Source organism: Tetrao urogallus (assembly GCF_951394365.1).
Source record: "Tetrao urogallus genome assembly, chromosome: 1".
NCBI classification, from domain to species: Eukaryota; Metazoa; Chordata; class Aves; order Galliformes; family Phasianidae; genus Tetrao; species Tetrao urogallus.
The window spans coordinates 111572817-111585154 of record NC_136813.1 but is presented as its reverse complement, the minus strand read 5'-3'; the positions used below and the strand labels follow the sequence as shown (position 1 = coordinate 111585154).

The window sequence follows — 12338 nt, the reverse complement described above, 5'->3', positions numbered from 1 at the left end:
AGTGATCTAGGCACTACAGACAGAACACAAAAGAAGCAAGGAAGGACAGGTATGGAAATTACACTAAATTCTGAGATAATGCCACACCATATGCAGAGGCATTTCTGAAGAACTACAGTACTGCCAAGGGAATGCCCTGTTCCATGGGCATTAGATGACAATAGCTTCCAAAACTGAAATACCTTCACATACCACCAGGAGGACCTTGTTCTGGCTCCCTGTAAGAGACAACCAAGGCCTTCCTTCACAGGCCCACATCAAATCACAAACTCAGAGGCAAAGGCAGCACAGGAGAAAACTGATAAGACATGCACTTACATTTGGACAATACTGTGTTTGTAATGAGCAACTGATTGCTAATACACAACGTTTTCTAGATACTGCAATACGTCAGATGACTTTGAAATGTTTGTCATGTGTTTACAGTACTCAATTTTATGGATTATGATAAATAGAGCTTGATGCTCTTGCCAAACGAAATATCAACTGAAGTCACTTCTGCAGCTAAAGCTGTTCTGGTGTTATGAGCTACCACACAATCTAATCAGTTCTTCTCTACTGCTCATTTTACCTTCCTTCCCCACTGCTCATTTTACCTTCCTTCCCCTGCACATCTTGATCAGTTTTTTAAATTTTAGTTTAGCTCCTTTGAATGAATTGAGAACAACAAATGCCTAAACACACAACATTCACAAAAAAAAAAAAAAGAGTGCTCAAGTCAGATGCTCCAGTACAAGTTTCTAAACTACAAAACAAAGTGCAAAATCAGCAGGGAATTTCAAAGGCATTAATATCTGTTGCTAACCATGCACTTGTCATTTCTTTTCCCTGCTCCTCTACTTGGTTCAAATCTGCTAATGGAGTTGAGAGTGAAAGATTATGTATACTTAAATCATTCCCCATACCTCATTTCTATATTGGAAGAGAGATTATTACAGACAGTATGCCTTATTTAACTGCTTATTAGAAGTGATCAAGATTAGAACTGATGTTTTTCTGAACTAAAAAATAGCATCCACTTGAAACACCACAACGCATGCAACACTAAAAAGCAATCCACAAGCTCTGAACCTTTATAAGCTATGCAATCATATCAGCAGGAAGAAATCTTATCTGGGCTTATTTATCCAGAAGACACAGCAACAAGATTTAGAAGCAAATATTTCGTGTACTGTTCAATCTTATGTTTTGTACTTACATTGTCCCTTGACATTCTAGGACCTAGCTCAAAGTACACAGGGCACTGGAGGAGCAGAAGAGGAACACAACAGGCAAATTCAAGCACCTCCTAGCATTCATTATCCATGGTCACCCATGGATGTTCAACCATGTAACACCAGCACATTCAGCCTGCAGGCTGTATATGGTCCAGACCACCCTGCAGCCATCTCCTGCCTCACATCATCATGGCAGCAGCTCTGCCCCACTGAGGGGGCACACCCATTGCTCACAACAACCACACAGCAGTGTACAGCTGGCACTGTCTGACACAGGGCACTGGCACAGGGCAGTGCTGACTTAAGTGATGGCAAATAACATCACGCTCTTTGATACACTGACTGAACGTAACAGTTCTGTGGACAGAGAAAATACGCAGTCATGCTTTTCATTCAGATAAAGGAATTTGAGAATAAGTTTCAAGATCTCAAAAAACATCAATTGCTTCATACATTTATGACTATTTTTAGGTGACAAATATATTTACCTGAAAATTCTCAAATTGAATGTAGAGTTGCACTCAAGTATTCAACTCAAGTCTGATTATCTCTCTCTACTGGATTTATATAAGCCCTCCATCACAAGAGGAAAAACATCCCTCACTTCACCTTATTCATTTCATCACTTTTTGGCAGTATGTACATTTGTCAGGAACTATGATGAAGCACAGAAAGAGTAAAATTCCTTAAAAAAAAAAAAAAAAAAAATATCTGACAAGGACCTTGAGAACTAAGAATTCCAGCCACTGACACTGAACTGTATTTGTGTTAGTTTCACAAAACCAAGGTCAAATATCACATTAGTTTTGTGTTTTTATCGCTCATTTTTTGATGTTTTAATTAAAAAATAAAGTTTTGTGGCTCACATACTATAACTAATATAACTATTTACATACTAGCGCTGCTTCGGAACTAACATCTCTATTTTATTATGTAAGCCTACAACAGAGACAGACGTTGGTGGTATGGCAGTAGAGGCTGAATCTTCCAGACAGTATTTAATCACATTTTGATGTTGTATGAGATGGCAGCAGAGGGGCAGTCAGACAAAATGGTACCTGACACGGCAGTGCAGACAAAGCAGAAGTATGGGACTGAATTCTTCCATGAGGAAAAAATGGCACCTACTGACTTTCACTGATGCTTGCTGAAAATTTGCAGAGATGAAGCATAGCACGTGAGCACAGTGAGGCAGTGGATGGTGCATTTCAGCAGTGTAACAGTGACACTGGATCACCTCCATTGGTGCAGGTTTCTACAAATGGGCATGCTGGCTCTTGTTCATCACTGGCAAAAATGCACAACTAACGGTGGGGAAGAATAGTGCTTTGTAGCTGAGAATTTGCTCTATTGAGTATTATTATTATATTCTTCGTATCATTTGTAGTTCCCATGGAAATAAATAGGAAACATTAGTTTCAGAGACGTCTACATACATGCAGCCCAAGACAATTCCTCACTGAACGCAGCCCAGGCAAGACAAAAGGTTGGACACAGATGACAGAATGCATAGCTCTGGAGATAGGCAGAAACAGCTGAAGTGGCTACTGGCCCCTAAAAATCAGCACATGGCTTTGCGTTGGTTCCTTCTGTGAAGAACATACATGGATTTGCAGAATAGACAAGACAGCACCAGAGCAAGAGCACACACCCTTGTTAACAACAGTCCTTAATGCTTCTGTCTAGCACTTAGAGTGCTTAAAGAAAATACAATTATAGGAGAGATGAATAACTCAACAGCACTTCAGGACAATTCTGAACTAGAAATTCTCCATGCCACAGACACTGACAGAAGCTTGGCCACTTTGCTCATTTGCAGAGTATCTTCACTAGCAGGAAAGGCTCACCATCTAAAGGAGGTGTCCTCTGCTCAGAACAGAATCAAGCTTTCATTGTCAGGCAGGACTCAATAGGAGTTGTAAGCATAATCAGTGAAAATAGTTACTAGAAAGCTGCACAAAAAAAAAAAAAGTGTGGGAGATACTTTTACATGAGACTACTTACAGAAAAAACCCACTACCACTAAAGATGATGACAATTATAGAGACAAAGATTAATGCTAAATAGAAGTATCATTTCTCTTTATAGGCTGTCAGCAAGAGCCTTGTTTTTAAAAAGGTACGTTCATACCTCACCACCAGCACATTTCATTCTAATAGCACAAACTACTTACTTAAAACAGGTTATGGCTGAGACTAAACTAGGCAGTGAACATAAACACAAGGCAATGGCATACAGGCACTTAAGCATAAGTGCCTCTAAGGAAACTGTAGATACACTTCTTAGTAGAAGTGAGGCACGTAAAAATTTCAAAACATGGAAGACCACCAAACCAGCAGCAATATTTGAAGGAATACAAAGATGTACACACTTCCCATAAGAGGAAAAAAGTGCAGGTCAGTAGAGCTGAAAATGAAAAAAAAAAAACCCACCAAAAAACAAAGAATAACACAAAAGCAAGTGTGCTGGTAAGCAACCAAGCACAGGACTCACAGGACTAGGGTGTGGATAAGCATTTTATGAAGTCACTGTTCCACAGCAGAAGGGAATTTGTCTCCAGTTACAGGAACTGCTCCCATGAGCTAGCAGGCCATCACATATAGGAAACTCCTTCTACTCAGCATCACAAAATAGCAAGGCTGCAAGCATAACCTAATAAGTTCCAGCACTTTCTCAGAAAATACACTTGCAATTGGGCTGCTATGAGAGAAAACAGGCAGAAGATCTAAAAAATTAAGCGTGGGGACGTGGCAAGCAACACTTTCAAACACACTCCTACTTTTAATACTCAGGCAATATAGGATTAGGAAGCAATGCTGCTCAAGCCTTCTTACCTTACTGCTCCTCAGATCCAGCAGCACACACAGTTCCAGCTGTTGCAGGTGACTTCAGAGACACTGAGCTACCGCTGTCCTGCAGTAAGCCAGAAGCACAGACCGCCAACTGCCCGCTGGCCCTAACCTCTCCATTCATAGTGCTCCCGCAACGCCATCGGCACATGAGCAGCAGCCTGGAAGGAGACAAGAAACCAAAGAGTTCGCAACCGCCATAGCAGCAACCCGCTGGTGTTAGTCAGCGTACGGTGAAAACGATAAAGAACGAAGGGGAGAAAGCCGAAGGCGAGAGCCCTCGGGACCACACCACCGCCCGCAGCCCACGCGGCACACAACCGGCACGACGGGCCCGCGCCCCGTACCGCGCCGCCATCCGAGGAGCCGCCAACGCCCCGCCGGCCTCGCCCCACCGCCGGGCCGAGCAGGCCGACAGACCCCGAGCCCGCAACGCGAACCACCTCTCCCTCCGAGGCCGCCTCTCCGCCCTCCAACGGCCGCAACCGGCCCGGAGCGCGGCACTCACCGCAGCGGATCGCCTCCATTCCCGGCCCCTCAGCCCCCCCCGGGCCAGGACTTCGCCCCGCCCTCCGCCGCGTAGCTCCACAGGAGCTGCAGTCCCACCGACCTCCTTCCCTAGGAGCAGCGCTCATAGGGCCGCACGCCGCCCCGCCCCCCCGGCCTTCCCCTTCCGGCGCCGTCGCGGTGCTGCTGGGAGCTGTTGTCAGCCGGCGCCTCCGCTGCTCGCCGTCGTTCCGTCAGAAAATCGTCTTTCTGGTTTAGGTTAGATATCAGGAGGAAGTTTTTCACACAGAGGTGGTGACGCACTGAACAGGTTGCCCAAGGAGGCTGTGGATGCCCCATCCCTGGAGGCATTCAAGGCCAGGCTGGATGTGGCTCTGGGCAGCCTGGTCTGCTGGTTGGCGACCCTGCACACAGCAGGGGGTTGAAACCAGATGATCATTGTGGTCCTTTTCAACGACGTCCACCGGCGGCATCGCGGTCCTGGCGTCGCCAAACGTCCCCTCCCTGTGGTGAGATTCTGCAGAAACACGAAATGCCTTGTGAGCGCCGAGTGGCAGCCCTGTCCCTTCTGCAGCTGTCATTGTACAATCTCCATTTGTGGTCGTAAAGGCTCACGCTTTTTCTTTTTTGCTCGTAAAAATGGTGACACAATATCCCAGCTAAGTGACTTTCAAACCTTCCTCTCCCACCAAAAAAAAAAAAAAAAAAAAAAAAAAAAAAAAAAAAAAAAAAAAGTGAAAAATGCAAAAATCCTCCCACCACTGATCCCCATGCCCACACAAGCTAATCCAGGACTCTCACCCGTGGCTACCAATTACCTGCAGGCAGATCTCCACACCCGGTTTTGATTTTAGCAACCAACAGAAATTCAAAAACACCCAGGAATACCTACAGTTTTCATTTCTCTGGGTACTGCAGGGGAAATAATTTCTAGGTAAGAAACCCCTCTCAGGACAGCCCACCTTTCTTGATCATGGAATTGGCTTACCAGCACCACAAAATTTGGAACAAAGGAGGATTTGGGGGTCTGAAATATTTAAATTTTATATCGATAGGCTGGAAGAAAGCAGACCGTCATCACTGATAAAACATCACAGGTGGCACAAGGCCTGAAGAAAGGGTAAATAATTAAATGGAAAGGGGACTGGTACAGTGTGACCTGGTCGTTGGAAAGCTGGGGGCAAGCAAACATGCATGTCAATAGAGTCATCGATGAGCTCATTCGTTTAAGATCACTGAGGAGAGACTACAGGTACATGGCAGAAGACTTTATCCTGGGAAGCAGAAAAGGGAAAGAACAAACAGGCGATGGTGGGTCACCAGCTGCTGAGATGCAGCCTGGTCAAAAACCCATGTCTCTGCAACCTCAGGTGTATAAAGAGGGAAAGCACGAGGACAGAAGCTAGCAGTCCTCCAGGGGAGGACTACTAGGATGATCAGAGGGCTGGAGCACCTCTCCTTTGAAGAAAGGTTGAGGGAACTGGGCTTGTTTAGCTTGGACAAGAGAAGGCTCTGGGGAGACCTCACTGTGGCCTTCCAGTACTTGAAGGGAGCTTATAAACAGGAGGGGAACAGCTATTTATGTGCATGGATAGTGATAGGACAATGGGGAATGGTCTTAAAGTGAGACAAGGGAGGTTTAGGTTAGATATTAGGAGGAAGTTTTCCACACAGAGGTGGTGATGCACTGAACAGGTTGCCCAAGGAGGCTGTGGATGCCCCATCCCTGGAGGCATTCAAGGCCAGGCTGGATGTGGCTCTGGGCAGCCTGGGCTGCTGGTTGGTGACCCTGCACATAGCAGGGGGGTTGAAACCAGATGGTCATCGTGGTCCTTTTCAACCCAGGTCATTCTGTGATTCTATGAAAAAGAGGTTCAAAGACTGTCCAGTCTTCCCAGTAACACTAGCTGATTTTCTACAAGATACTGCCTCTCTCAAATCTCTCTGAAATAATAAAAATGGTGGCTTTAGTTTTTCATAAGCACTTCACACAGATAGTGCAGCAGAAATCCCCCAGATTCCTCTCAAACCTTTTTATTGTCTCCCTGGTTTTATTTTTGCCTTCTGTAGTTCTCTGTGTATGGCACAGAAGAGCTAAGGCTAATTTTCACAGTGATAAGACTTTCCACATACACTTATTTCAAATCTGAGCAGAACCAGTTTGCTTTAATGACATCCACTCATCCAAACAGGCCTCTGGGCAGCCCGATCTAGTGGGTGGCAACCCTGCCCAGGGGAAGGGGGCTGGAACTGGATGGGCTTTAAGGTCCCTTCCAATCCACTCATTCAGTAGTATCCAAACTTTTTTGACTGTGCCCTTCAATCAGAGAAAAACATTTGAGCATGCACTCTATTATGTGTATATTTATTTAAAAATAACATACACTCACTACTGTAATAATATATTATAAAACAAGCACAAAAATAGAGATTAAAAAGGAATAAAAAATATTTTTATTTAGTAATTGTACCAAAAAGTGTTTTCTTCCCATACTCCACATTGGAGATTGTTGCTCCAGATTGGAAACTATTTCAGCCCATCTTGGTGTACTGGTTCAACTTCTGTTGGTAGGCACTCATCTGGTTTCCTCTGAGCCTGTCTCCACCATGGCTACAACATACTAAGGCAGTATGAGCCAATCTTTTTTTATTGGCCTACAAATCCTTGTTCTTTACAAAAGGTTTTTGAAGCACAATCATTTAGAAACTACTACACTTTCTTTTATGGCCAAATGAAGCTGCGTTCCTTCTCAGCATTTATTGTCATTAATGCTTTACTAATGCATACCTCACCTGATCTAAATTCCCGTGCTTACTTAAAAAGCACTTTCTGTACATGTAGTTCTGCTGTGCATCTTTTACTCACTTTGCCATAGCATTAGAAGGCTACCATAACATGTGCCGCAGGCTTTACCCATCAGAGAACGGTTATGTGAAATGTTCTCCCTTGCTACTGCTAGAAAAACTGCTGAGGCTTTACAAGAGTAGGATTATATTTTAATTTGTCCTGCTGTACCTATCTAGCAGTTGCCTTCAGTAAAATGACCCCAGGAAGGTTTAAGAAAATGGTGCAAACACTGACGCAACATGCTTCACAAGTGCATTTTAGAAAAGCAGGACCATGAGAGCAGATGTGCCGAAGCAGGACAGACCACATGCATGGCCACAAATGCAGCACCTGTCACAAGTGTGCGATCACAAAAGCTTCAGGTTCATTCTCATGTTCAAAACAACTCAGCATCCGGCGGCTGCATGTTTCACATTGCCTCAATGGGACTATAGCAAAGGTTGGAAAAGATGAGTGCCTTGATTGGAGAAAAACACACCAAAGCCAAGCTGGAGGCTGCTGCTTCAGTAAAGCGTTTTGTTCCTGGAAAAAGGCAGACTCATCTGGGGAGAAGTGGGAGAAGGAGGAAAGTACTGTAGACATCTACAGTAGGATGGGGGTGTAGTAGGAAAGGGGTGAGGAGAGGGTGTAGGCTGTCCTGGTGACAACATATTTTGCTGTGTTTCTGGGATCTTGGCGCATCATGTGCTGGGCTTTCTGAATTATCTGAGCAGCAAAGTTGCGAGGGGAGCTTCTTTGTGCTGAATGTTCATGAGAATTTAGCTTTCCTTCAGAGAAATGAACTCTGGAAGAGGCAGACCCTGCATGAAGATAAGCTTCATGCAAATCATTAACACACACACTCACACAAAGTCAAGACTTACAGACAGTTACAGATGGCTTCATCATTCATGACACATCACAGTATCTTTGCAAATGCTCTGTCTGGATGAGGCAATGTCTGTAAAATGGAAGTCACAGCAACAGCCACAACTCTCTTCAGAGCATTCAGCAAATACAGAGCACACTCCAGAGAACAGAGCTGATCCCATCCATTTTTTTTTTTTTTTGTTTTTTTTTAAGTAAAATCACAGAATTGTTTGAGTTGGAAAGGACTCTTAAAAGTCATCTAGTCCAACTTCCCTGCAATGAACGGGGACATCTACAGCTGGACCAGGTTACCCAGAGCCCTATCCAGCCTGACCATGAATGTCTTCAGGGACAGGGCATCCACCAACTCCCTAGCCAACATGTTGCAGTGCCTCACCACCCTCACCATAAAAAAACTTCCTTATATTTAACCTAAATCTCTCCCTTTTTAGTTTCAAACCATTTCCCCTTGTCTCATCATAACAGACCCTGCTGAAGGATTTCTCCTCTTTTTTCTTGTATCTCTCTTTTACAACAAAGTGAGGAACTACAAGCACAAGCTTAGATGACATGCATACACTTAATTCTATGGTTTCACTAAATTTCTTTAAAAGTCTTTTTTTTTTTTTTCTTTTTTTTCTTTTTTTTCTTTTTGAGTACCATGAGATTAACAGAGGGTGGAGTCAATTTCAAGGAGTGCATAGAGATGTGAGGTGGAGGGAGAGAAGTAATGCCTAATGTATAAATCTTGTGACTGCATGTAAGATGCTCTGCATCTAAGTGCAGAGTAGAATAACAGATGCCCATGACTGCAAGTGAGGAAAAGCTATTATACACAGACTGAAAGGTTCAACTTATCTTCTACTCCACCACAGATAAAAAGAAAATGTCTCTACCGTATCACTTCTCAGATCTTCTTGGAATTATAAAACTGAAGCACATTTCTCAATGTAGAAATAAGTAAAGATGATTACAAAAGCACCTCTGCAATGAATCCATCAAGAATCATTTCTGTAAACTGCAAGACATTTGGGCACTTTTATATAACCCCAGTTGAAAAGTAGGTGTATCTTTTGTTATCTTCAGATGCTTGGCAAACGGCTAAAAGACGACTTTTAGCCTGTTCAGGTTTACAGTTCCGCATAGGGTTACAGGATACAAATGGGTAATGTAAGCCAGTCTCTTTTTATACACCTTGATCTTTTCTCACAGAGGCTTCTATGGGTGAACAACACTCAGATAATTAAATCCTTACTCATTCCATGAAAAACCATCAGCGAGAGTTCATTAGTGCCCCACTGATGGTGTATATAACTGGCTGTTGTATATACTTGGTTCTTTATTAATCATCAGCATATAGAGGCGTGCGAGTGCCCGTCTAAATATCTCTCGATCTGACAACCATGCATGTAACAGCAGCTGGCTGCTTGTCCAGGCACCTGGAAGTCTAACAAGAACCCAGCACACTGGAGCATGTAACCTCAGCACTGGCAGAGTAATCCTGAGGGCATCCACAGTGCACTGGATGAGACTGATTTGTTCTGTGTGATTGAGGTTGCTTTCAGCCTATGGAGACGTGTGCATGTATGTGGATGTGGCCTACACGCCTGGGACTGGACAGCTCTCCAGGAAGCAGTTTGCTCAAAGTTTGAAAATCCCAAAGACATGACAGGTCTGTGAACATGCAGGTGGGAGGGGAAGGAGAAATTGAACTGATGTGCAGAAGAGAGAAAGGATGATGCAGACCAGAAGATGCTTGAAATTAGCACGCACTGACAAAGTCGTGATAAATTCAGTACTTGAAAAAGGGAAAATTTTCATTTGCGTTTTGCAACGCTGAGAGAACTGACCGTAAGGTAAGCCAAAGCTGGACTAGTGGGTGAAACTGTGAATGAAAGATGGAGAAAACTGGGGCTTTTTGGAAAAGAACGCCATAGCTAAGAATGGCTCAAAGATGTGGAGGCTTCACAGGCAGGAGGAGCAGGACCATGCCACCGAAATGCAGAAGAAATCATGGCACATCAACAAACTGTCCTCTAAATATCAAACAGATTGGTAAATCTGAGTGTGGGAGTGCCCAGGTGGGAGATCTGGGGGCTGAGGGACAGGAGGGGGCACTGGCAGGGCAGCGTGAGCCAGGGACGGATACCGAACAAGTACAGGAGACCACAGTTTTAAATATTTTTGCCTAAGCACATTCATATGACAGAATTACTCTCAACAGAGAACAATCATAAATGAATAAAGAAAATATAAATGCCTCCAAGCTTCAGAAAAGCTGAGCTTGCAAAGAAAGATAAAGAAAGTAGAGTCCAAATTCACCACTCCCTGATTTCTTCTGAGCTGGTATAATCTCTAACCTGCAGACAAGTAATATCCTGTCCTAAAAATTTAAAACTTCAGAATCTTGAAAACAACTTTCCTTCCCCCAAAATAAAAGCAAAACCCAAACCCAGATTGCTTCTACAAGCAAATATAAAATACAGATAAAATCAGATCTGACTTTAAAAAAAGCAGCAGCTCCTTGTTCTGAAGATGGGGTTTTGACTAATCAGAGATGCTCATCACTTGTCTGTTTCCTACACGATTGGCTAAAAGGGTAAGAATTACACCCTAAAACCACTTTTCTCCTCCTCCCCCACTCCTCCCCGTTACATGCTAGCATGTTTTTAAAGAGGACCACGAGGGGAAGGGAAGAGGGGAGCTCAGAGCCTTCATCAGCCTCAAGATGAGGACAGCTGGGCCAGAAACAGATCTCATTCAGCTTTCGCCTGTGACTACGGTCACTTTCAACTATGATGACTACTACTACGAGGACAGCTGCCAGTACGAGCAGCTACAGCATGCGACTGCTTTCCTCCCTGTCCTGCCTGTCCTGTATGCTGCCGTGTTCTTGGTGGGCATTCTTGGCAACTCCATCCTGATCGTAGCCTTAGTCTTCAAGCGACGGGTCCAGAGGCTGATTGACATCTTCATCATTAACCTTGCTGCTTCAGACTTCATCTTCCTCATTACGCTGCCATTCTGGGTGGACAAGGAGGCATCAGATGGGATATGGAGGGTAGGATCTTTCCTCTGTAAAACTAGTTCTTACATCATCTCAGTCAACATGTACTGCAGCATCCTCCTCCTCACTTGTATGAGTGCAGACCGGTACCTTGCCATCATGTATCCCTCCATTGCTAGAAGGGTCCGAACCAGATCCTATTCCAGTGGACTTTGCTTCTGCGTCTGGCTGTTATCCTGCTGCTTAGGGATACCAACCCTTTTGTCCAGAGAACTGAATGAGCGCTACGGCAAGATGTACTGCACAGACAAAGATGTGACAGAATCCAAACAGATCACATCACTGATGATTTTAATCCTGGCCTTCTTCTTCCCGCTGTTGAGCATTCTGACCTTCTACTGCTCCATCACAAAGAGACTCTGTGTCCATTACCAGAGATCTGGGAAACACGATAAGAAGCTGAGAAAATCTATCAAGATCGTCTTCATTGTGGTGGCTGCTTTTGTCATCTCTTGGGTGCCCTTCAACCTCTTCAAGCTTATGGCCATCCTGTTGGGACTGCAGAAGCTGCCTGACTGTTTCCTTGACACGGTTGCCCAGGTGGGCATGACGGTGAGCAGCCCCTTTGCCTTTGCCAACAGTTGTGCCAACCCTTTCATTTACTACTGCTTTGACAATTACATCCGCAGAGCCATGCTCAGGTGCCTGTGTCCGTGGGTGAAAGCCAGCAGCGGCAGCACCATCTCCGATACCTTGGACACTCGCCTGAGCCACTCCTTATCCAATTTCATCGCAGGGGAGTACACTGCAAGGAAGAGGAAGCGCTCCGTGTCCCTCTGACTGGGAGCCAGGACCACGGAGGAAGGGACCTCTCTTTCCAAAGGTGGCAGGGAAAGAATAAAGCAAGAAAAGGGGCAAAAAAGAAATAAGCGGCAGAAGCAGAGCTGCAACTGTAGTGCAGCCAGCACTTCAGGCTGGTGGTACAGCACTTCCCTTTAAACACAGGTATATTGAATAGGAAACTTTAACCACAGAGCTACAGTTCACAGAGATCACTGTGT

At 44.5% G+C, this 12338-nt stretch overlaps 1 protein-coding gene across 1 annotated transcript; it reads left to right on the top strand.

The window, feature by feature from the left end:
- Positions 1 to 10998: 10998 nt before the first annotated feature.
- GPR15 (G protein-coupled receptor 15) lies at positions 10999 to 12117 on the top strand (the record flags this gene model as incomplete). The annotated part of the gene is made up of 1 exon (XM_079549641.1): positions 10999 to 12117. One exon carries the CDS (start codon positions 10999 to 11001, stop codon positions 12115 to 12117), a length of 1119 nt encoding a protein of 372 aa, XP_079405767.1.
- Positions 12118 to 12338: the final 221 nt, after the last annotated feature.